Here is a 24,307-nt window from a genome sequence, read left to right as displayed (position 1 = left end):
CAACTTAGTAAGACTCTGTCTCAAAATAAAGAGGTAAAAAGGGTTGGGAATATGGCTCCATGGTTAGGCACCTTCTCAGGCTAAGGAGATTGGTCTGTCCTGTAGGCGGTGGAGAGCCTGTCAAGTTCACCGTCAGGGAGTTCCTGTGGACAGAACAGGGCCCTAGGAGACGGTTTGGCCTGGGGTGGAATCAACATGATGTCTTTAAAAGTCTCATAGGTACAGAACTAGTTTTGCATCCTAGCTCAGTCACCCGGTCATGCCTGAGTCCTGGGCGAAGGCTGTGACCTCTGGGTTTTCCTGAACCTGGCAGGTAAACATAGCCACCTGGAAGACTTGTTCTCTGGTTTAAGAGAGATGATCAATATCTAGTGGCAGATCAGAGGAGGAACTTGGTAAGATGAGTGTTATTTTTAGACTGAGTTTATTCCATTTATTCATCCAACAAATATTTATTGAGTGTTTGCTACCAGGAAGTGCTAGACACAGGGGCTAGGGACACGGCAGAGAACTGAACAGCGTTCCTATTGGCACAGAGTTAAGATTCTAGCAGGGAGGGAACAGTGAATCCACAGCTATGTGCTGTGACAGCCAGCAGGAGCACTTTGGAGGAAATGAAGCAGAGTAGCCAGCGGAGTCCTCTTGAGGAAATGCTATTTCAGCAGAGACTGGAATAAAGGGAGGAGGTCCAGGCTAGTGATCTCTCTGGTGGAGAAGAATTCGGGCAGAGAGAACAGCGAGTGCAAAGGCCCTGTCGGGGACATGCTTGTGATGTCAAGGAAGAGTGTGGGGACCCACAGAGCTGGAGTGCGAGTGAAGGGGAGAGGACCGAGAAACAGTGAGGGAGATAGAAGCCGGTGTGTGTGTGTGTGGGTGTGTGTGTGTGGGTGTGTGTATGTGTGAGAGTGTGTGTGTGTGTATCTGTGTGTGTGTGTGTGTGTGTGTGTATCTGTGTGTGTGTGTGTGGGTATGTGTGGGTGTGTGTATGTGTGTGAGAGTGTGTGTGTGTATCTGTGTGGGTGTGTGTGTGTGTATGTGTGAGAGTGTGTGTGTGTGTATCTGTGTGTGTATGTGTGTGAGAGTGTGTGTGTGTGGGTGTGTGTATGTGTGTGAGAGTGTGTGTGTGTATCTGTGTGGGTGTGTGTGTGTGTATGTGTGAGAGTGTGTGTGTGTGTATCTGTGTGGGTGTGTGTGTATCTGTGTGGGTGTGTGTGTGTATCTGTGTGTGTGTGTGTGTGTGTGGGTGTGTGTGTATCTGTGTGGGTATGTGTGTGTGTGTGTGTGGGTGTGTGTGTATCTGTGTGGGTATGTGTGTGTGTGTGTGTGGGTGTGTGTGTGTATCTGTGTGTGGGTGTGTGTATCTGTGTGGGTGTGTGTGTGTATGTGTGAGAGTGTGTGTGTGTATCTGTGTGTGTGTGTGTGTATGTGTGTGTATCTGTGTGTGTGGGTGTGTGTATGTGTGTGAGAGTGTGTGTGTGTGTATCTGTGTGTGTGTGTGTGTGTGTATGTGTGAGAGTGTGTGTGTGTGTATCTGTGTGGGTGTGTGTGTGGCGCTCAGGGCAGGACTTGGGATTTGGTCCCACATGCCATGAGCTGTCCCTGGAGGAGCCAAACTGTACATAACCTGACAGTAGCCTGCAGCTGCCCTGTGGAAAACCAACCCCGAGGATATGATATTTACTCTTTCTTTCCAGGTACCAAGTCCTCCTCCAGGGCCCTCCTAGGATCTGGGATGTAGCCAGGAACAAAATGAAACCAGTCCTCAGCCCTCAAGGACCGTTTATCCCACAGTGCGACTCAGTCAGATAAACAGATAGTAAAATAAGATGTTCCCTCCGATGGTAATAGAGCTACGGAGGAAACGGAACACAGAGAGGAAATACAGAGGCTGTCCTTTAAAATTGGATCATCAAAAACAAAAGGCTTGGGGCTGGGGATGTGGCTGAAGCGACAGCGTGCTCGCCTGGCATGTGTGCGGCCCGGGTTCGATCCTCAGCACCACATACAAAGATGTTGTGTCCGCCGAGAACTAAATAAATAAATAAATATTAAAAAATTCTCTCTCTCTCTCTCTCTCTTAAAAATAAACGAATGAATAAATAAAAGGCTTTATTGAGGATGTCTGAGCGGCTTTTGGGGGGAGGGGACAGGAGGGTTTCAGGCAGCTGGAGACCAGCAGGGACAAAGCGTGAGGCGGATTTCAGGAGGAGTGAGGGGCCAGTCTGGCTGGACAGTGGAATGAGGACAAGAGGCTGTGGATGAGGCTGGTCAGTTGGATGGGCCATCGTGGCCCGGGAATGAGACGGGAGCCACAGTGGGGGGGTGGCACAGAGGAGCACCAGGGTCCGGCCTGCGGGTGACAGCACTGCTCTGGAGGCAGCAGAGGGAGGGTTAGAAGGAAGGCGGGGGAAGGGAGAGGTGCTTGGACCAGATGGGATGGCGGAGGCAGTGGATTCTGGAAGGATTCGCAGAACTGAAGGCAGAGCCAGCAGGGCTGCCCACACTGCTCTGGGGAAGAGAGAGGGAGTAGCCGAGGACAGGACGGCCGTCAGCCTTTCTGGCCTGAGCACCCGGGAAACAGGGTTGTCGTTTACTGAGATGGAAGAAGCAGGTGAAGGCGGTGACGGAACAGAGAATGTGACCTTGAAGGTGCTGAGCTGGGGCAGACAGGACGCCTGAGCGGAAATGCTCCAACAGTGGCAAAACCGCCACTGAGGCAGAAAGAGGAGAAGGGAAAAGACACCGCGTGCCCAGACTCAGAGAAGGGGTTGGGCATGGAAATCGACACAGACTGAGCACCTACTATGTGCCAGGTACATTGCTGGTGCTTTATATCATGATCACAAACAGCTCTTTAAAGGTGCCCACATTTTACATATGTGGAAACAGGCCAGAGGAGGTGAGGGGATTGCTGGATACCACAGAGGGCAGAGTGACGTCCCTGTCCTCTGGTGGAGGTGGAAGTCAGGAGTGGAGAGAATCCCTGAGGGTAGCGAGGTGTGACCCAGGGACACCCATGACCACTTACTGAGTCGCGGCACAGGGATCTTCCTGAAGCCGGAGCTCAGAGGGCTAAACTCTTCTCCAAGGTCACCTAGCCTACGATGGCAGGAGTTGACAACTCAAGACTCTGACTGCAAAGCTGTCCTCCAAACAAGAGGGTTTAAAACTGTCCTTAAAGGCCCTGGAGAGCCACAAGAGGAGACTCAAGACACTTCAAATAACAAAGCTCTCTGCTCCTCATGGATTTTTGCACTGAAATCATATGAAACAACTTTTTTTTTTTTTTTTTAATAAAGGATTCGGTTTGAACATTGTTACATTTATTCCGTATTCCACAAAGGCCTTACTGTGAGGTAGAGGAGGATGGAGGCTGGAGAAAAAGCCACTGAATTTAGAAATGGGGAGCCTAATGGTGGCCTGGGTATAGGGGGTCAGCACACTTTGGTTGCTAGCAACAGAAACCAACTGGCTATAGTAAGCCGAGACGGTATTGAAATTCACCATGAAAGCAACATTGAAGGAGCTTTTCGAAATGCACTCAGGAGGCCATTAGGAAGCCGTCCCTGTGGGCTTTTCAAACTGGTGCTAGGAATGTGAACTTTGGTTACCCTTGCCCTCCGACTGCAGGCATCTTGAACAGGCGATTGCATTGTGCCCAGAGACTCAACGTACCTATCGGGAGGTCTCAGGACTTTTGCTTTATGGACAGTTTTAACTAAGCATAAACATTCTTTTCTTTATCTTCCCTGGGTTACGCTAGCCTCTGTTATTCAGTACCGGATCTTTCTCAATTTCAATAGAATTCCCTACAGAGAGATTCTACCTCTTTTTACTGTTTGCCCATTTAAGCCCTGACTTCTTTGGAATATTGACTCAGAGCTCTCTGAACCTGTGTCTCCTGAGTTACAATTACGAAGGCTCAAATAAACACCTCTTTACTTCTGCAGTTGCTAAGTTCGCACTGATCAACAAAGAAACTTATGACAATGGTGCGGAGATGTACTGGGTATCCATTCTGTCTTCCTAACAGCTCCTTTAAGTTAGCTAGGGCTGAATTCGAGTACTTGCAACCAATAGCACTAACTGATTTGGGTTAGCTCACAGAACTGAAGGGAAACCTAAAAAACCTGGTTTTGAAAGGATGGTAAACAAGGAAGAACTGAGGCCTTCCCCGGGCACCTCTGAAAGAGCTCAGGTCTTTTGTCCTTCCTTGTTCAAAATGAAAATTCCAGGGACAACATCTGATCAGCTATTCTGTGGGGACAGGTCAGGCACTTTGATTGACAGCCCCCCCTGCCCTACTATCCTGGTAGACAAAGTTTCACTTTGCCAAACCCAAATCAGGGCACTTTATCAGAAAAAGGATAAACAGATGGTAGGAACAAAACAAAATAGCCAATATCCCCAGAAAGAGAGGAGAGAGGGAGGTTTCCATAAAATGAAATTTGATTGAGTCCAACAGTTCAAGAGGACAAGGCTCCATTGTATAGTTAAAGACAGCTGCTAGTTCCTGGGAATTTCTCAAATCTTCACCATTAACTTGTTTACGGTCACTTTAGAGTAGGCGTGGCTACAGGTGACTAACATTGCCTCCCTTTATAAACTTTTCCTTCTTTCCTTTACTATTTCCTTCCTCTTCTTCCTTGATAAATATTGCTTTACACTCATGAAGTCATGTCCAAAGTTTTGGATGTATCATCTATTTTAACCTTGGATAGTTCTGTGTGTGGAAATGTGTTTGTTTGTGTGATACTGAAATAACTGGGATTGCATGAGCAAAAAGTATTGCTATCTTCCTTCTGATTTACTGGCTGTGTTCCCTTCGGTCAGTCACTTTGTCTACCTGAATCTCCACTTCTTTACCTGTAAGATACTCCATGAGATTTTTACATACATGCAAGCTTACTGAGCACTTACTACATGCTCATCTACAGGTTACAAGGTAAATGCCCTCACTGGACAAGCAGGTAATATCAACTGAAGTAGCTGGGGGCAGGGCATGTGAGACAATAAGGAACAGTGGGGATAATGGGGAAATGGAAAGAATGCTTCTTTCATAAAGAGAGTGGCTTCATTTAACTCTAGGTCACAACATTCATAGTGTGGTCTCTTAACTAGCGGTATCACCTGGAAACCTCTCAAATGCCCGTTTCTATCCCAGGCCTATTGAATCAAAACTCAGGGGAGTGCCAGGCACAGCGGTGCACATCTATAATCCCAGTGACTCTGGAGGCTGAGGCAGGATGATTGTAAGTTTGAGGCCAGCCTCAGAAATTTAGCAAGATTCGGCAATTTACCAAGACCCTGTCTTAAAATAAAAAATACAAAGGAATGGGGACTCAGCTCAGTGGTAAAGCACCCCTGGGTTCTAACTCCAGTATCAAAAATAAAAACAGAAACCAAAAAACTGCAAAACCTCTGGGGGTGGGGTGGGGTGCTGCAACCAGTGTTTGAACAAGCCCTCCAAGTGATTCTGACACAGGCTGCTCTGAGACCCACACTGTAACTGAGGGCTGCTATGTACAGGCTGCAGGACCAGGCTGCCAGGTCTTGTACTTTTTCCAAGAGAAAAAAGAGGTTTATTTTTATGTGAAATTCCCCACGTTTAAATCTTGGCAACTAATTTAAATTTTAAAAATGTACTGTGTGGGCTAACAATACATGCGCTATAGCTGGATTTGCCGCCTCTGGTCTCTGCTCTTCCCTTTAATCCTTAGAATAATCTTATGAGATGTCATGATGATGCTCATTTTGTGGAGGAAGACGTAGGTCCTAAAAGTGAAGTGCTCCTCAAAGTTACAGCCAGAAAATGGCTAACCCCGACGTGAGACCGGGATGCATTTGGTTTTAAAGTCTCTGCTCTTTTTACTTATGCAAAAGAGAAAACAATATGACTTTTCATATTGTGGCTCTGACACCGCAAAAACTAAACATCTGATGCCATCGACCTATGAAATGTTCTTTCCATCCTTCTACCACCCCACCCCACTTCCTGAGCCTCACACTAATCCGCATTCTTTTAAGAGTGAGCCAGTCAGCAAGGGGGGGGGGGGCTCGAAGAGGTGGGAGGGGCGAGGCTGGCGGTTTCCTGGCCAGGGGGTGCTGGATAGGTCCTGGACAATCAGCTGGCAGCCTGCTGGGCCACAGGCTGAACCCAGGGGCTCACCACAGTGTCCTCTGCCGTGCCCTGAGTGTCGGGAGTTTGCCCAGGGCTGCGTCTCCCCCTGGCTCTCGCCCTCCTGGCTGTTGACTGTTCTGAGCTCAGAGCAAATAGTCCTGGCCCCTCCCTACAACGGCATGTGTCCAGGGCTGAGGCTGGGCCTGGGAAGCTGGGGGAGACATTCTCAGACTCTTTCATGGACACCCATCATGGGAACGGTGGCTCATTGTACCCACATCAGCAAACTACTCACCCGTCCTCCTGATTTTCATTGTTCCTGACCCCTCTAGCCACCAGCAGCAAAGACTTCCCTGGGTTTCCAGAACCTCAGATTACTGGAGCAAGAAAAATGTTTGAAGGCACTTCTTTCTAACTCCCTTGGCAACTGTTTTGACATTTACCACCCTGGATTCTAAAGCTCAGTATATACAGTTGTCCCTAAGTATCCCGGATCCCTGTGAATATCCACCCACAGATGCTCAAATCCTGCATATAAAAAGGAGCAATATTTGTATGTAGCCTGGGAGCATTTCACATAAACTCTAAATCCTGTATAGATTGCTTAGAATACCTACTGCAATGTAAATGCTATGGAAGTCGGTGTATACTGTATTGTTTCGGGAATAATGGAAAGAAACAAGTGTGTACACATTCAGTACAGGTGCATTTTTTTCCCAAGTGTTTTTCATCCAATGTTGGTTGAATGCAAGATCATGGAAGCCATAGATGTGGAGGGAGGGGAGGGGAGGCTGTACTAAACAGTCTCCTTACCTGTTACTGAGCACTAGAGGCCACTTATGGAGCACCTATTGTGTGCCAGGCCTGGGGTTCCTATGTCAATCAGTGTGAACTTACCTACCAGGAGTACATACGTGTTCCACGGCAGGTACATTAATGTTGTAGATGAATGTTTATGTTATAGATGACAAAATGGTCGTTCTGAACGGAGAAGTAAGTCACTTGAAGACCCTCGGGTGGAAAGTGATAGAGGTGTGTCAAACCTAGAAACCAGAGCTCAGTGATTCCTATGGACTACTTTCTCTATCCAAGTGCCCATGTGTGTATGCACCTGGCGAATATTTATGATGGAGTGAGAAAAAAAGCCCCCAAACAAGGCCTGTAGGGAGAGATCTGGGGTGAAATAGCTTGGTGAGGGGGGGGGCGGTCCTAAACCTCTGTACATCACTTTATCATATCCAGTTGGCAAGAATAACCCTCTTGTCAAAGGCTGCTGGGAAGATCCATGAGCTCAGGAGCACGGTACCTGGTGGCAGTCGACCCGGATTGAGTGGTTGACTCAATAGAAATGCACCCAGCATGGCTGGAAATTGCTGACAGTCTTCCACCTCCACGGGCCTGTTCCTTGTCAGATGGGTTCATTTATCACCGACAGGCGCCATTTCTACAGCCTGTACCACCCAGCCCTCCACCACCAATCCTTAAACAGGGATCTGCACTCTGATCCCACTGACCCCAAGTCCAATCACTTAATCCTCAGGGTCTCTTGCCTCCCTGTGGCCTTGCCCTTTCCCCCTCCAACCCTCAGCCTTGGACATTCCAGGGAGGACTCCAGTGGAGCCCTGGGCTTGGACTGCGCTGGCTTCCCGCTGCCCTACCCTGCCCTCAGGCCCCAGGAGGGAGGAAAGGAGGGGGGAGTGGACAAGGGTCCGGCTGCAGCTGGTCGAGCTGCTCCTGGCCTGGAAGCTGCTTAGGTTCCTGGTTCCCACCGGGGCCAAGAGTGACACCTGATCCCGGGGGATTGTGAAATGGCGTGAGGTGGCAGTGCTCCCGCTGTGCCCATTGGGCTCTTAGGCCCCCACCGCACCCCCTAGCTCGGCCCCGCCCCTGCCCCCCGCCCCCCGCGCGCGCGGTTAAATCCCCCCACCCGGCTGCAGCTGCACCTGCACCCCGCCCCGGCGCAGCACCATGCCTGTCCCTCGCCTCTGCGCGCTGGCCGCCGCCCTCCTCCTTGGACTGCTGCTGCTGGGCCTCCCTCCGGCTACAGGTGAGTGGGGCGGGGAAAGGCCGGGTGCCCAAAGGGCCGAGCCACCTGCGCAAGACGGAGTCAGACAGAGGTGTAGCCTCGCTGGAGGCTGGGGAAGTGGGGATTCTTGGGGCGGAAGTGGGGACACCCATGAAAACTAAGATTTGGTGATCTCTGGGGCCTAAAGCTAGTGACCCTTGGAGCTCGGGGTGTGCAGCCAAGGTCCTGGGGGTGGCGAGACTACCAGGGGCTAAAATTTGGAGGGGCGGGGCGGGTGCAGAGGGCGGAGACGGTGGCTGCCCTGGAGCGGGGAGCCGTCTAGACGCAGGAGGCTCCCAGGCGCTCAGGCGTGCCGTCCCCTGAGGACTGAGATTTGAGGATTTGAAGCCACGCCTGGGGACCTCCTGTACTCCCAGGGCTGGGGAACCCCTGGGATGGTGTGGGCCCTCTGGGAGCTTTTAGAGGGCGCCCAGGGCCGGAAAGTGAGAATGCCAAGGAACTGAGGTTTGGGGGTCCTTAGAGTAGGAAGCGGGCATCCTCTGGGACTGGGGCCCGGGCCCCCCGACTGACCCTCCTCCTGACCTCGCCCGTCCGCAGGCGCGGGGGAGAGGGCGGGCGTGTGCCCGCAGCTGCCGGCGGACGTGAACTGCACCAAGGAGTGCCTCTCGGACAGCGACTGCGCCGACTACCGCAAGTGCTGCCAGGCCGGCTGCGGCACCGTGTGCTCCATTCCCAACGGTAACCCCGCGGCGACCCAGGGTGACCCAGCGGTGACCCAGCGGGGACGGGGCGGGGCCGCGGAGGATGCGGGAGGCGGGAGCGCCGCGTTCTGGGAAGGGGGGCGCCCCTACCCCCGGGGACCTCGGAAGATCCAGGCGGGTGAACCAGATCCGTCCAGCCCGTCCTCCCCGCGTGGGCGGCCGGGCGACGAAGCGTCCCCGAAGCCAGGCGGAGGGCCAGGGCGGTCCCCTCACCCTGGCTGGATTCGGTTCTCTGGTGCATGACGGCTTCCGGGCACGCGCAGCGGGACATTGTTCCTGGCAGCCTGGGGACCCGCTGCGGTTTCCTTCCCGGCCGGCCCGCGCCTGCGGGAATCCCGGGCGGCCTCCGAGCTGGGCGGGAGGTCCGGCGCCGGCTCTCAGCTGTGCCCCCCTGGGCCTCCCCACCCTGGGGAAGAGGGCTGGCAGCCCGGGCCGGCGAGACTCGCAGGTTCCTCCCTCTGAAACTTCCCAGATTAGAGGAGCCCACATCTTGACCTGTAGACGCGAGCCATGGAGGAGCCACGGTCCTGCCTAAGGTCGCATTGCCATCCCGTGGCTGAGAGTTCAAGTTTTTAAAATTTATTTTTTTATTTTTTTTGTGTTTGCTATTTGCTGGCCGAGAGGTTTGAAGAATGCCAGGACCTCTCCCTGGGACCTTATCCTCCTTCTTAATCTTTAATTTATCTCTCTTCCATCCTAAGTACCCAGAAAGGGTGCCGAGGGGCTCCGTCGGGGTGCTCGCCGGGGCGCTGCCCTCTGCACCAGGCTGTGAACTCTGATCTGGGCGAGATGTGGCCTTGGCATGGAATCCAGGCTTCTCATTTCCCAAAGGGAAAAACACGAAAAGCAGGGATACCATCTGGGGGAAGGGGCACGCGTGGGAGGGCGACGTGGGAGACCAAGGTTCTGTAATTACTGGTCTTTATCCAGAATACAGCCTCTGCGATTTTTCCTCTTGGTTATTTCCCCATCCAAATGCCAGCCGAAGCTGGGAACTGGGAGACCCTGGACCCTGTGAGGAGGGCAGCGGGGGTGGGGGGTGGGGGGTGGTGGGGGGGTGGAGGCGGGCTTGCCCACTAGGGGGCAGCATCTCGGTGTGGAGACCTCTAGTGTGGACCTGAGAGGGAGGACCTGAAGACACGAGGACTGGGAGTGGGGGTCAGAGGCAGAGCCAGGTGGAGGGGCCAGGGGTGTTGTTGGGTGGATAAGGAGGACAGGCCAGAGAGCTGCCTGGGTCGGGGAGAAGCCCGGAGGCTGGGATCCCAGCCCTGGCCTTTCCAGGTGTGTGATCTTGAGCAAGGTGCTTTATCTCTGAGCTTCTGCTTTCTTGTTTGCACAGTGGGATTGATGTGAGGGCTAAATGAAGTGGACCTCGAAGTGTCCCAGTTCACGGGGACATTCTGTGTACTTAACAGAGCTCTTCCCTGTTTATGCCCTTTTAGTCCCAAGGCCACCTGTTATTGAGAGCTTCTGCCCTTTTCAAGGGAATGGGTTTCTTTGTAAGGGAGTCAGGACTCTGTCAACCAGGCTTGAGGTCACCTGCAGCTGATCAACAAGTCCTGGGCCTAACTTTACATTTGGCTGATCCTGGCTTCCTTCTCCCTGACCCAGAAGCAGAGTGGGGTGTGTGTGTGTGTATTATAGAAGGCTGGGCTCAGGTCTTAGTTTACTCCTGAGCAGCAGGGTGCTACTGGGTGGCACCTCTCTAGGCCACGTTTTTCTCATGCATGATATAAATAGGGTTAGAAATATCCCCTATGGCTGGGTGTGATGGCCCATGCCTATAACCCCAGTGACTTGGGAGGCTGTGGTAGGAGGATTGCCAGTTCGAGGCCAGCCATAGCAACTTAGCAAGACCCTAAGCAATTTAGCAAGACTCTGACTCAAAAGAAAAAAAAAATATATCTTTGTGTGTGTGTGTATATATATATATGTATGTGTATATTTTATATATATATATATATATATATATATATATATATATATATATATGAAGGCTGGGGTGTGGTTCAGTGGTAAAGTGCCTCTGAGTTTAATTCCTTTTACCAAATAAATAAATAAATAAATAAAAGAAAAAGAAAGGAGAAAGAAAAAAAGGAATATCCCCTACAATGGAAATGGAATGGCTCATGTGAAGATTAAAGGAGATAACAGGTTTCCATAGAGAGCACACAGCACATCTCTGCAGTGTTTGCTCTAGTGTGCATGTGTGTAAGGATGTGTGGTTTTATCTGTGCATTAAGTATGGAGGGCCACGGTGCTGAGTGATTCTGATTGGCAGTGAGTCAGTGGAAGTGAGTGAAGAGCAGGTTGAGTGTGTAACTCCTCTCGTGTGCTCAGCCCATTGGGTGATCCTGCACTGGGTCACCAGCCATGCCAGGTGCTGGTTTTAGCAACAGGTGCCCAGGGGGCTGGCACACACACTCCGGAGCTAGATTTCCTGCGGTTCAAATCTTGCCTCAGTCCTGTGTGACCTTAGACAACTGAACCTTCCCTGTTAGGGAGGTTAACAGAGAGGGGAGGAAAGCAGGAGCATCCCCGGGGCTCTTTCTCTGCCTCAGTTTCCTCCTCTGCACAGGAGGAACTATTCACAGGCCCCTCCTCCTCTCTCAGGGGTTTTGTGAGGACCGAATGAGCTAATATGTGTCAAGTGCTTAGAACAAAGCCTGGCCCACAGCAGGGGTGAAGTCTTTTTAATAACTGCTCATTATTATTACAAAGCAGTTTGCTCTTTGGGGGGAGAAACAATGTATGTTTGCTTCCATTGCTTTTGCACCCACCCCCTGAGGCGCGTGACACTGACACCTGAGTCATGAGGGATTTCTGGCCCCAGTCCACAGACGGCAGAGCAGGGACTCAGCTGGGGGCTTATGATTCTGAAGCCATCTGGGCGCAGAAGGACGGAATTGCCCCCAAAATCAGAATTCCAAGGCAGCTCCGCAGTCTATGAGTCAGGGTGAGGGGCCGTGGTGGATCCTGCTCTGGCCGTCACCTCTCTGCCCCCCTTTGACCTGCCTCCTCTTACTCCTTTTTCTACCCAGAGAAGCCAGGTTCCTGCCCCAATGTGGACTTACCCCAGCTTGGCATCTGCCAGGACCAGTGCCAGGAGGACAGCCAGTGTACTGGCCCCATGAAATGCTGCCGTAATGGCTGCGGAAAGGTGTCCTGTGTCACACCCGACCCCTGAGGTAGGTGAGCAGAGAGGAAGGTCATGCATTGAAATCCAAGGACAAAGGTGCCCTCAGCAGGTTGAAGAAGGAGACCTGTGCACATGCTCTGGAGCTCACGCGTTGGACTATTTATTTACTTTAGTTCATTCACAGTTACTGATTGAGTCGTGTGCTCTGACCACTCTGGGGCTCTGGGGATGCTCCATGAGTGAACAAATTGACAAAAATGTCTCTCGGGTGGGGTTTACAGTCCAGTGGGTGATAAACCAAATAAGTCAGCAAGCAGATTTTGCAGCATGTTACAAGGAGAAAGGGCCCAGGGGCGGGGAAGACAGGGGACAGCGAGTGAAGGCCTCACCAAGAAAGTGGGAAGAGAGGGAGGACACTGTGGGGATGTCCAGGGAGCGTCAGGTACAGGGAGCAGTGGGTGCTAAGGCAGGAGCATCCCTGGGGTGGATCAGGGTGCAGGCAGGGCAGAGAGGTGGCTGGGATGGAATGTGGTGAAGGCAGGTGGGACAGAAACAAACCAAACGCTTGGTTGGCCCATTGGGTGACCCTGCCCTGTGTCACCAGCCATGCCAGGTGCTGGGACGCAAAAGTGACCATTGCCCATCCCCAGAGCTTGAAGCCCAGGAGCTGAGGCGGATGGGTGGATGACATGCCCAGTGCCCATAGTCAGCTCCTGGTGCCGCGGGAAACAGAGGAGGAAACATAACACAGACAGGTGGGGGCGGTGGACAGATGGAGCAGACCAATGGGGGGAGGCTTCCCGGGGCGGTGACCTGAGCCACAACTAAAAGGTGAGTAAAAGGTAGGTGGCCCTGTGCAGTGCAGTGGGGCAGTCGTCGCAGGCAGAGGGAACAAGAGGAACTTGGAAGTGCCCTTTGGTTGAACACAATTTCAGCAAAGGAACCTGAAGGTCACGGATGAAAGCCATTGAGTGTGCAGAGGAGAGACCGAAGCCTTGAGAGGGAGGACCTGTCCCAGGTCCTGCTGTGTCAAAATGTGCTCTTTAGTGGTTAAGAGGGAGCCGTGGTTTCCCCAGGGCCCAGAGCTCTCCTATGGTGCCAGCCACATGGGTGGGTTTTGCAGGCAGGAAGACCCAGGTTCAAATTTCAGCTCTGACATGTAACTGGCCTTTTCACCTCCCCGAGCCACAACTGTTTTGCTTCTAGAATGTGAATAAATGAGATCTATTTGATCAGCTCATCTCAGCTTAGTGTGTGCAATGACACGCAATGGCAGTTCCTGGTGGTAGAGGGATTCCTAGCGGGGTGAATGCCCACCGTCCCTCAGGAAGGCCACAGTGGGACAGGATATTCCCAGGTGCGTCCTGGGGATGATGGGAAGCAGAAGAGATGAATCTAGAACCTTCAGAAAATTGCAAGCAGTTGAAACTTTGCTGTGTATGAGTGGGATGGTGGGTTGGGAGGAGTCGGTCCAGGATTTATGTGGCTGCTACTCCTGTCCAGTGTGATGGATGTCATTTTTGATGCTATTGTTATGATTTTCTTCCTCCAGCTCCAGCCACCACCAGCCTGAGGAGTGGGGAGGGGAAGCTTCTGCCTAGACACACATCCGGCCCCCTCATGGCCACCCTCCCTTCTTGGTAGCCTCTGCACTCCTTCCTGGGCTGACCATGGCTTCTCCCTTCTCCTGCCAATAAAGTGACTGCTTTCAGCATTGGTGGCGTCATAGCTTCTGTTCTTATCATCCTGTCTCTGTTTCCCGTCACTTGGGTTGAGGTGGGTGGGGCAACCAGATCGTCCAGGCATGAAGTCCAGGGAGGGCTTAGCTCTGACCCCTGGATTCAGGCCTTGACTCCACATGGTGAATGCGTGCACCTGTCCTGTGAGGTTGGTCATTGTCCTCCAAAGGTGATGAATGAGAAAAGAGGTCAGAGAAGAGATGGAGTGCCTCCAAAGTCACTCCGATTCACAGCTGGGCATCTGATGATAGCAGCAGCATGGGCCATGTGCCAAACACACTTGGCTTGTGAGGTCTCCTGGCTTCTCAGAATCCTCAGAATAATTAATAACCATCCCAAGTTACAGACTGGGACTCCAAGAGGTTACTTAGCCAAGACCACACAGAAAGAAGGTGGTGCCGCTGGAGGTCAGATCTGATTTTCAGAGTGACTCTGAGGTCTGTATGTGCTGCTCATACAGAGCACCGCACAGTGCCTGGCAGGATGTATGACGGTGAGTGCTCCTTGGACAGTGGGTAACGGCTCGGGTGGGCTTAAAGAGAGCCCTTGAATGAGCCTGGCAGGTGAAGGGGATGCCCAGGTGAACATGCCTGCTTCCATCCTGCCCTCCAGCCCTGAGGACAGGGGAGTCTGAGGGAATGATGGGGAGAGCTTCACGGTGCGTGGGAAGGGACACTTTGGGATTAGGGGTGTCCCCATCTTGGGGTCTCATTGATTCCTCTCGAAATAAATGAAAAGAGAACCTCATGTTTTTCTCCTCTCCCTCCAACTAGTAGCCATTGTCCTTGCTTAAGGCAAACCAAGGCACCCTAGGACCAGGCTTTGTAGTCCTCTCCCGTGTGGCGGGAAGGTGTGGCATGGCCTAGTGGACAGGGGCTTTCACACAAACTCACTCATTTTCACTTAAAAGTGGTCTCAAATTCCTTCAAGCCCTCCCTTCTCTCCCTTCCTTTCCCAGTTTGTGTTTCCTTTATCCGTGTCACAAGACTCCAGAAACCCTTTCCTTATCTAATTTAAGCCCTTTAAATACCAGGTTTCCACATCCACTCCCCTCCCCCTTCCAAAGCTTCATCTTCCAATGGGTGAAGCAGTGATTCACAGGAAGCTGAGAATGGCTCTCTAGAATTCTGTGCCTGTGTGTGTGTGTGTGTGTGTGTGTGTGTGTGTGTTACAAAGAAACTCTTGAGACTTTAAACAGGATGTCCACATTTGTATTATTTCAGGCCCAGAGATGAGATGATCTTAGGAACACGTGGGGACAATGAATTTGGGGGTGGGAGAAGGGATCTCTCATGGTGAAGGGGGTTTGAAATGCCTCTAACAGCCCTGGCGCAATCCTGACTCCGTGGCGGGCTGTGAGGAAGTCACGTGGTTTTGCAGGCTTCCTCACACAGAATTTTCTCCCTAAACCTGTTGTCATTTCCTTCGCAGCCCCCGTAGAGAAACGGCTCACACTGGTTTTCCTCCATTTTGTAATACCATCTGAACAAGCCCGCGCGACAGGAACCCTTCTCCAGAGGCAGATTGCATATGCTCGGATCTACAGAGAGAAAGCAGTTGAGGGCCGCCAGACCTTCCCCTTCCCTTGGTCCAAGCCCCTTTGTCAGGGGTTGAGATGACCCAGAGCCCAAGAGTGAGGCTGCCCGTGGCAGCTGTGCCCCGTCCCTCTCCTTTCCAGCCCACGGAAGTTGAAGATTCCATTTCTAGAAGTTGCCTGAAGGAGTGCAAATCCCACACTTTATTATCATTATTTTTCCCCCAATCGACCCACGTGGTTTTATTCTAGCTCAAACTTCCCTTTAGGCACCCTGTAAAACTGTGATCACCAAGGGGCCAAGTGACTTTTCCAAATCGCTTCACCACTTGGGGCCAATCTCATCCTAGAGGTTGCAGCTCACGTGTACATTTGTTTGTTTGTAATGTTAAGAAGTCGAACTGGGGCTGGGGTTGTGGCTCAGGGGAAGGGGGGACTGGGGTTGTGGCTCAGCGGGAGAGTGCTCCCCTAGCATGCAGGAGGCCCTGGGTTCAATCCTCAACACCACATTAAAAAAATAAATAAATAAATAAACAAAATAAAGGTATTGTGTCTAACCAAAAAATAAATAAATAAATAAATAAATAAATAAAAAGAAGTTGAACTTCACATCTCCTGGTGCCTTTCAAGATCTGATTTCCTAGAGCAAGCTTTCCCAGGCTTCCGTCTCTCTCATGGTCAGTTCTAGAACAGACAGCCCCTGGGGAAAAAGTAGGTTTTGAACCTGAGAGCAGGGTTTAGACTTGACTCAGTAACTTTCTAGCTGGGTGACCTTGGAAAAATGAGCTATCGTTCATTTTCTTTCACTGTAAAATGGGTCTCTAATATCCACACTGGAGGCTTTTTGAGAGGTTAGAGATAACCAATAAAAATCACTGATAAACAGTGGCTGTTCTTAGATGGTTTCTTAGTCAAAAAAGCCCTTGAGCCCAGGAATGTCATCCGGCTGTTTCTGCGGTCCTAGTGCCTAACGGGGGCCTGGCTCTTAGTTCTCAGTAAATATTTGTCTTCAGAGAACAATAACTAGGAACGCATCTGGGGCTGTGTCATAAGTTCCTTTGTACTCTCCTTGTCACCATCTGAGTGGCTTTATCCTTGTATTTACGCTTCACACAGCTATTATGACTTCCAGTGTTACATGAAGAAACTAAGGTCAGGGAGATCAAGTGCCTGTCCTGACATCCTGCTGGGAAGCGGGGGACCTAGAATCAAAGCCGGCATAGACCAGCTGCACAGGTGTGCGGGGACTCCAGCCACCTTTGTTGTGATAGCATTTCAGACAGCAGCCCTGGAGGGAAAGGTTCAGCTCTGCCTCCTCCCCCACTGCAGGCTGATGGAGGGTGAGGGGTAATGGAAACTCAGGAGGGAGCCCTTCCTGTAAGGAAAGCTGATTCAACAAATCTCTCACCTTTAAATCTGGGCCACCACGAGCCCAGACTTTGGAGCCCCCTTTCCCGGCTATACTTTTCCTGTGACGCCTTATCACCTACATGTTATTATGTGTGATAGATACTCTGTGCCTCTCTCCCACTAGAATAGGAACTCCACAAAGGCAGGACCTTTGGCTTCCAGCTTCAACCCCAGCACCCAGGACGGTGGCTGTACGTCACACAAGCTCAGCATACATTTGAGTGTGAGGTGAGGAACGGATTCGGTACAGCTGCGCCTCTGTCCTAGTCCCGTCCACTCTGAGATCCCATGTTCCACACTCACCTTTTTCTGACTGAGTCTGAAGCTCTTGGCAGGTGAGAACCAGGAGAAGTAAGAGAGACGCCTGGAAGCCCATGTTCTCGCCCAGCCGTGGCCCAGCCTAGCACTGCCTTTTTAGAGAGAAAGGGGACCAAAAAGGGGTGGGGATGACCCCATATTTTGCTTATTCACTCCTAATTCCTGCTTTTCACGGGGGTAGCTGCCTCTGGAACAGAGTGTCCCGAGCACAGTTCTGCCTTTCTCCTCCTAACTTATCTGATCTGGCCACCAAAGCCAATTTGCTACCACTGCAGGGTGAAAAGCCCTTTTACCAATTCTAAATCATGCACCAGATGCCTTTCTTTTCCAGGAACCATGGAAAAACCTCTTTCTAAAAAAATTTCTAATTTGTGTGTGTGTGTTTTTTTTTTTTTTGTAAATTGAAATATGCTTTCCACATTGTCTCTCTAATCTACATAGGAAATCCTTGAGACTTAGGACCCCAAGCTATGGTTTGGATATGGGTTGAGTGTGTTGCTTAAGGTTTGAATGGGGTCCCCAGTGAGGTGAGGTCGAGAGGTGGGGGAGCCTTGACGGACGGGCTTAACGGTCAGGAGGTGAGGTCACAGGTGCTGCCCTTGGAAGAGGTCCAGGACTATCTCGGGAGACCCCCGCTCCCTTGACAGCAGGTTTTTCCGGAGAGAGGACACCTGGCCCCTCAGTTGCCCAGGCGTCCTCTCTTACCAGGCACATGCCCCCTGTGCCCTCTCCCATGTACTCCTGCCGAGACACTATCTGCCACATTGGACACAGCCAAGAAGGTGCTCACCAGAGGCCAAACGGAGAGGGCCACCTCATCTTGAAAGACTTCAGCCTCCAAAACTGTGAACTAAAATAAACCCCTTATAAAATAGGTTACCCAGCTGGGCACAGCGGTGCACACCTTGCACACCTGTAGTCCCAGAGACTCAGAGGCAGAAGGATCACACGTTTGAGGTCAACCTGGGCAAGACCCTGTCTCAAAACAAACAAACAAACAAAAAAAAAATAAAAAGGGTTGGGAATGTAGCTCAGTAGTAGAGCACCCTTGGCTTTAATCCTCAGTACAAAAAAAAAAAAATTAAAATAAGTTACATAGACTTGGACCTTGCTATAACAAAGGAAAATGAACTGATATGCCCAGTTTTGTAGATGAGGAGAGGTTGAACTACCCTGACCATTGATAGCAAGTTTCAGAACCAGGCCTGAGACCCAAGTTTGCCCACTCAGATGCTTTTGTGTCTCATTCAACCCACAGATATTCATCAAGTGCCCTCAGTGCACTGGGCAGAGTGTCAGGTGCAGCCTCTGTACTATCCGGATGCTCCAAGGGAATTATGGAAGCAGCAAACATACATGGTATGAGGTCAGAAATGGCTACCCCCTTGGAAAAACAGCAGACTTAGTATATTTAAAAAGAAATGTAAAAGCTCAGGGTGAAAGGAGAGCCCAGCTTTGGGTGGTTCAGGGTGTCATTCTGTCTGGAGACACATCCAGCCCTGAGTCCAGGGTCCAGCACATGTCCCACCTGACTCCTCTCCTGGATCCAGTTGTTTTTGAAAGGCAAAGCTGGCATGGCTTTGTGGGACTTAATGAACCTTGGGTTTGAAATCTGAAGTTGTCCTTGAATTCAGCTACTCTTCTTCTTCTTTTTTTTTTTTTTTTATCATCATCATATTTCTTTTGTTACTATTATTTATTTATTTATTTTTGCAGTATTGGAGATTGAACCCAGGAAAGCTAGGCAAGCACTCTGTTACTGAACTAAATCCCCAGTCCCTATTTATTTATATTAAAAATATTTTTTTTCCTGTGGTCGTAGATGGACAGCATGACTTTATTTTATTTACTTATTTTTATGTGGTGCTGAGGATCGAACCCAGTGTCTCACATGTGCTAGCGAGAGCTCTACCACTGAGCTACAGCTACAGCCCCCTCACCTATTTTTTAATTGACAAAAATTGGGTATATGTGACCTGACTAACATGCTACTTAACATATGCATTATCTCACAGGCCTATCACTGTGTGTGAGTGTGTGTGTGAGTGTGTGAGCATACTTGCACTTGCAGTGAGAACACTTAAAGCCTATTAGCAGTTTTCAGGTGTACAACACATTGTTAGTAACTATAGTCATCACGTTGTGCATTAGATCTCCACAACTTATTTCTCTTATCCGACTGATATTTTGTATCCTTTGGCAAATGGGTCTCCAATCTCCCTCCCCAGATCTGGTAATCACCACTCTACTCTCTGCTTTGAGTTCAGTCTTTTTAGATTATGTAATAAGTGAGATCATGCTGTATTTGTCTTTCTGTACTCCTTATATTTCCCTTGGCGTAATGTCCCCAGGTTCATCTGTGTTGTCACAAACGACAGAAAGTCTTTCTCTTTAAAGACTGAGCAGTGATCGTTGAGCTTCCATGTTTTCTTTATCCAGTCCGTCTCTGATGGGCACATTAGTTGATTCTAGTACGGTTACTCTTGACCTTGGGCTAGTCATTTATCTTCTCTGAGCCTCAGTGTTTTCTTTTTTTTAAGCTATAAATCCAGATTAATTATGCTAATTTAGTATACTTCCTAGAATTGGTGCAAAAATTCAATGAATATTTAAATGCTCTGTACGTATGAGATGCATGCACAGGTATGTGCCATTTGTGAGTGTGTGTGGCGTGATGCTTTTTTGCAGCTAAGCGTGCTGACTGGGTCAGCTCCATATTCGAGTCCTACAGCAATGTGTTCCCACCTTTGCACATGAAACCCCCTGAAGCCATGATGCTTACTCCTTGGCCACTGCCTCTTCCAACTACAGTCCACGTGCTTCTTGGTCAAGCCTCTCATCATATGTTGATCTTTACTATTCAGGAAAAGGAAAGGCAGGGGTGCCTATGGGTGCTTCTTGGTGGGGAGCTCACCATCGAGCTCTCTCTTCTGGAGCAGCTAGCTGGGGAGCAAAGAGCTGCCTTTAACACACTATTCAGCCCAGGGACAGTTGCAATGTCTAGAGACGGTTTTAGATGGTCACAAGTTGAGGATGAGGAACACCTACCTGTATTAGTGGAATGGGTAGAGGCAAGGGATCCTCCTAAACATCCTCCAATGCTCAGGACCCCCCCCCCCCCCCGACCCAACAACAAAGAGTTATCTCCCAAGTGTTAATTGTGCTAAGGTTAGTACACCCCACAGAAGAGTTATGGATATAAATATTTTCTAAAAATATCAAATATTTCCATCACTGGACTGGGGATGTAGCTCCATGGTAGAATGCTTGCCTAACATGCATGAGGCCCTGGGTTGGATCCCCAGCACTAAAAAAATTTTTTTTCATCATTAACATTGTGTTAACGTCTCAGGACAGTGGGAGGCAGTGCTCGATGAGGGGTGCCTGTACTTATTTAGTCAAATGAGCCTTGCGAGTCTTTGAAAAGCAGGCATTGTGTACCCAGGTTGCCCTGGGGGAGCTGTGATCATGACTCAGTGACTTAGCCTGTCTTCAGATGATCTGTTGGCAGTGTCTTTGTCATTCCAGAAGATGGAGGCCAAGGACAACATTTATTAAAGGCACATACAGAAGCTGGCAGGCACGTCTTGCTAGTTACCTTGCATTTACCAAAGTAGTCTCACCCTATGGCAGCCACATGTACAGCATGAGTGTAAAGAATACTTAATTTTGATTGAGACCCATTGATGGTGGTGTAGGGACGGGAGAAGCAGATGAAGGTAGGATTTTAAAGAATAGTTTCCCCATTTGGGTTCTAACCTCTGTATAGCCTTCATCTTTTCTAGAAGGAGAAAGGGGACGGACATCCTATGTGCACCTACTAGATGTCAGGCTGTTTGCTGCTTTGCTGCCGCAGTCTGGCTGGGCACAAATCACGAGCCACTCACAGCTTTGTAGATTCAAATAGCAATTCTTTATTCCCGATCTCACACTGGCCGTCTACAGACACGTTCTGGGGAAATCCACATTCTCTGCCCAAATCCACACCTCCACTGGGCTTCTGTCTCCCAAAAATACTGTCTGAATCCCGTGAGAACTCAAGGGGAACTCAGGCAGCAGGATACGCCCTATTCCCAGCAGGAATAACTTTCCTAAACCTGGAACGCCCTAAACCCGGATCCGCCCTGGTCCTTGAGCAAGGTCACCTTACATGCAATGTCACTGCAAAATGTCCTATTTCCACGAGTCCTTCCACTAAGCTACATGGGGTACGCTGGCAAGGAAATTGTCATACCTACTTGGCTAATGGCTCCCAGCACTTTGCCTAAGTAAATTTTCATGAAAAGTCCTTGGACAGATATTACTGTCATCCCTATCTTATCAAACAGGAGAACAGGTTGTAGGAAGGGGCCCTGCTTGTACAGTTATCACGATCACATACATGCCAGTAGGGTCTGTTTTACTTTATATATGCTTAAAATACATGTCCAACCAGGCATGGTGGCACGGACCTGTCATCCCAGCTACTCGGAAGGTTGGGAGGAGAGGATCTTGAATTCCAGGCCAACCTGGGCAACTTATTGAGATGGTGTCTCAGAATAAAGTAAAAAGAGGTAAGGATGTAGTTCAGTGGCAGAGCACCCCTGGGCTTAATCCTCGGTATCAAAGTGAAATGAAATAAAAATAAGATAAAATAAATGTTCAGAGTGGAAAAATAGGGCTGGCCACTTTAAGAATAGATTCAATTCGTGCTTTCAGAAATTCAAGTGGAATTTTTAGCATAGGATAAATTTTAACATTCTATGACTAATGGCTTGAATGACTAATGCTCTACTCCAGAGTAGGGCAGACAATGTCTGTAGAACTCAGGAAACTGACCATAAAATATGGGGAATTCCTATCGTGGGGGGTTCAGATTGATCCTTTTCCTGGCAGCTGTGCCCCTCCAGGGTTTGCATCTCAGTGGTTGAGCATATAAAGAGGCATCTGTTGTGTGCACTGATAACAGTACTCATCCTGATTGTTACGGAACATCTTGTTCATACTGGGCAGTGTGTTATGCATGTTACATAAAGTCACCTTCTGCGATCTTGATAAACACCGTACAGCTCAAGTTTTATTGTTTCACATATTTTGAAGATGAGCAAACCAAGATCTGGGGAAGGTCTGAGACATGCCCAAGTTTACTGAGTTTGCTGGTGGCTTGACTTAGATTCAACTGGAAGTTTCTCAGACTCTAGACCTGGTTAAGTCATCACACCTAGTCCTCCCAGCCCCTTCTCCTGCAAGGGCCTCTGTCCCACAGTGTGACCCAGGCCGTTCGTCACTTTTCCTATCCCAGGCAGACCGGATTCTCCTTGATCAGCTCTTGTGAAACTTTTGGTCTTTATTCCTCCTAGAAATGGAGTCTGGTGGAAGGAGAGGAAAGAAACTCACAACATAGAGAGCAGGGTCTGGGGGGGTAGAGGGATCCTGGGCTTTGGCTACAGACAGGTGTGGGTGTGTATCATTGACACACTTCTGTATTCACCCACATATTTACCATTTCTGCTGTTCTTTATTCTTTCTTGTGAATCCAAATTACCATCTGGTAATTTCAGTCTGGTCTGGTCTGAAATAAACAGATTTTTGTTGATATGGGGAAGTCTTTATTTTCTTTCCTTGGAACTTTTAGGTGAGTAATTGTCAATCCACATGCAGTTGTAAGAAACAATGCAGAGATCCCTAGTACGTTTTATCCAATTTCCCCCCATGATACTCTTTTGTGAAACAGCTGGGATACTGACATTGAGACCATCCGCTGATTCCATCCAGATTTCCCCAGTTTTACTAGAACTCCTGTGTATGTGTGGGGGGGTGCATGTAAGGACTTAGTTCCATTAGGGTTTGTCACCTGTGTGGATCTGTGTATCCACCACCACACCCCTGACACCGAACAGGTCCCTCACGGCAACCATCTCCAACGTTGTCCTTTCGCACCATGATCTCCTCCTCCCCGCCCATCTCCTGGTCCACATAGTAGTGCCTGGAAACCACAAGCCTGGGCTTCCTTTCTAAAATTTTATCATTTAAACATTTTAAATGAATCGACTCCCACGTATTTAACCTTTGGGGATTGGCTTTTTCCCCAGCAAAATTCCCTGGGAATTTGTACAGGTTCTTCCCTCCACCAGTGCTCGTTCCTCTGTGGGGTTGGGAGTGGCCCATGGAAGCTCCGGGCTTTGTTTAGCCCCTCACCTGTTGAAGGACATCCGGGCTGTCTTCAGTTTGGGGTCATGATGAATAGTGCTGTCATGAGCATTCACGGGCAGGATTCCATGTGAACACTCGTTTTCATTTCTCTGGATAAATGCCCAGGAGTGAGATTGCTGGGTGGTATGATAAAGGAATACTTAGTTTTACAAGAAATGCACTGATTTCTGGGGAAGTGCCATTTTACATTTCTAACAGTGATCGGCTTCTCTGCATCCTTGTCCTCATTTGTTGTTATTGTCACTCTTTTTTAAAAAAAACTTAGACATTTTGATGTGCAGCAAATAGTGATATCTCATTGTGATTTTAATCCGCATCTCCCAAACGACCAATCATGTTGAATACCTTTTCATGTGTTTTTCATATGCATCTCCTTCTAGGCAAAACATCTGTTCAGATCTTTGACCCATTTTCTTATTGAATTGTTTGTGCACTATTGAGTTTTGGGAGTTCTTCGTATTTGATAGTCATTAGCTCTTGTTGTATGTATAGTATATTGCCTTTATTTTTAAAGGATATAAAGAATCATTCATTCTTTGACAGTTTTTTTTCTTTCAGCATTTTGACATTTCAATGCTTTCTGATTTCCATTTGTTTCTGATGAAAACTGAGCCATTTCAATGAGTCATTTTTCTATAGTTTTTTTCAAATATTTATTTGTTCATCCCAAGTTTGATTCTAATGTGTCTAAGTGTGGTTTTCTTTATGATTGATCTACATGGGGTCATTAAGATTCTTGAAACTGAAGTCTAACTGTCATGCAAGAATAAAAGCTTCATAATTTGCTGTTTTACTTTGGTAAATTTCCAGTGCCTTGATTTGTTTTTGATGCTTTTATTCAGTTTTACACTTGATTTCTGTAGTGAGGAATTACTTGGCGTTTTTAGGTCACCATAACTCTTCCTCAAATACAAGTGGTTCCATTACTTTCTGGAGGTGCGATATGTATAAACATGTGTTGTGTGCATCTATCCATGTGTTTCTGTACACGTGTGGCTGCTCTCTGTTGTGACTTTAAGGTGTGCATTTGTACTCAGTACTTGCTCAGGCTGCTCGCCACCCACCTG

The 24,307-nt window shown here is 49.2% G+C and overlaps 2 protein-coding genes across 2 annotated transcripts; one reads left to right on the top strand and one right to left on the bottom strand.

The window, feature by feature from the left end:
* The first annotated feature begins 8,089 nt into the window (after positions 1–8,089).
* Wfdc2 (WAP four-disulfide core domain 2) lies at positions 8,090–13,734 on the top strand. The gene is made up of 4 exons (XM_076849209.1): positions 8,090–8,168; positions 8,745–8,885; positions 11,950–12,096; positions 13,600–13,734. Exons 1-3 carry the CDS (start codon positions 8,090–8,092, stop codon positions 12,093–12,095), a joined length of 366 nt encoding a protein of 121 aa, XP_076705324.1. The 3' UTR covers position 12,096; positions 13,600–13,734.
* A 1,416-nt stretch (positions 13,735–15,150) lies between these two features.
* Positions 15,151–17,106, bottom strand: Spint3 (serine peptidase inhibitor, Kunitz type 3). The gene is made up of 2 exons (XM_077109096.1): positions 17,034–17,106; positions 15,151–15,326 (listed from the first exon to the last, which is right to left on the bottom strand). Exons 1-2 carry the CDS (start codon positions 17,104–17,106, stop codon positions 15,151–15,153), a joined length of 249 nt encoding a protein of 82 aa, XP_076965211.1.
* Between the last annotated feature and the right edge of the window lie 7,201 nt (positions 17,107–24,307).

Source organism: Callospermophilus lateralis, chromosome 3 (assembly GCF_048772815.1).
Source record: "Callospermophilus lateralis isolate mCalLat2 chromosome 3, mCalLat2.hap1, whole genome shotgun sequence".
NCBI classification, from domain to species: Eukaryota; Metazoa; Chordata; class Mammalia; order Rodentia; family Sciuridae; genus Callospermophilus; species Callospermophilus lateralis.
This window is presented reverse-complemented; position numbering and strand designations above follow the sequence as displayed.

Excerpts from the sequence above, each read along its gene's own strand:
- Wfdc2 (XM_076849209.1), top strand. The coding sequence starts at position 8,090 with ATGCCTGTCCCTCGCCTCTGCGCGCTGGCCGCCGCCCTCCTCCTTGGA. Across the intron at positions 8,169-8,744 it reads GGGCCTCCCTCCGGCTACAG|GCGCGGGGGAGAGGGCGGGC; the intron begins GTGAGTGGGGCG and ends GCCCGTCCGCAG. Across the intron at positions 8,886-11,949 it reads CGTGTGCTCCATTCCCAACG|AGAAGCCAGGTTCCTGCCCC; the intron begins GTAACCCCGCGG and ends TTTTCTACCCAG.
- Spint3 (XM_077109096.1), bottom strand. The coding sequence starts at position 17,106 with ATGGGCTTCCAGGCGTCTCTCTTACTTCTCCTGGTTCTCACCTGCCAA. Across the intron at positions 15,327-17,033 it reads TCAGACTCAGTCAGAAAAAG|ATCCGAGCATATGCAATCTG; the intron begins GTGAGTGTGGAA and ends TTCTCTCTGTAG.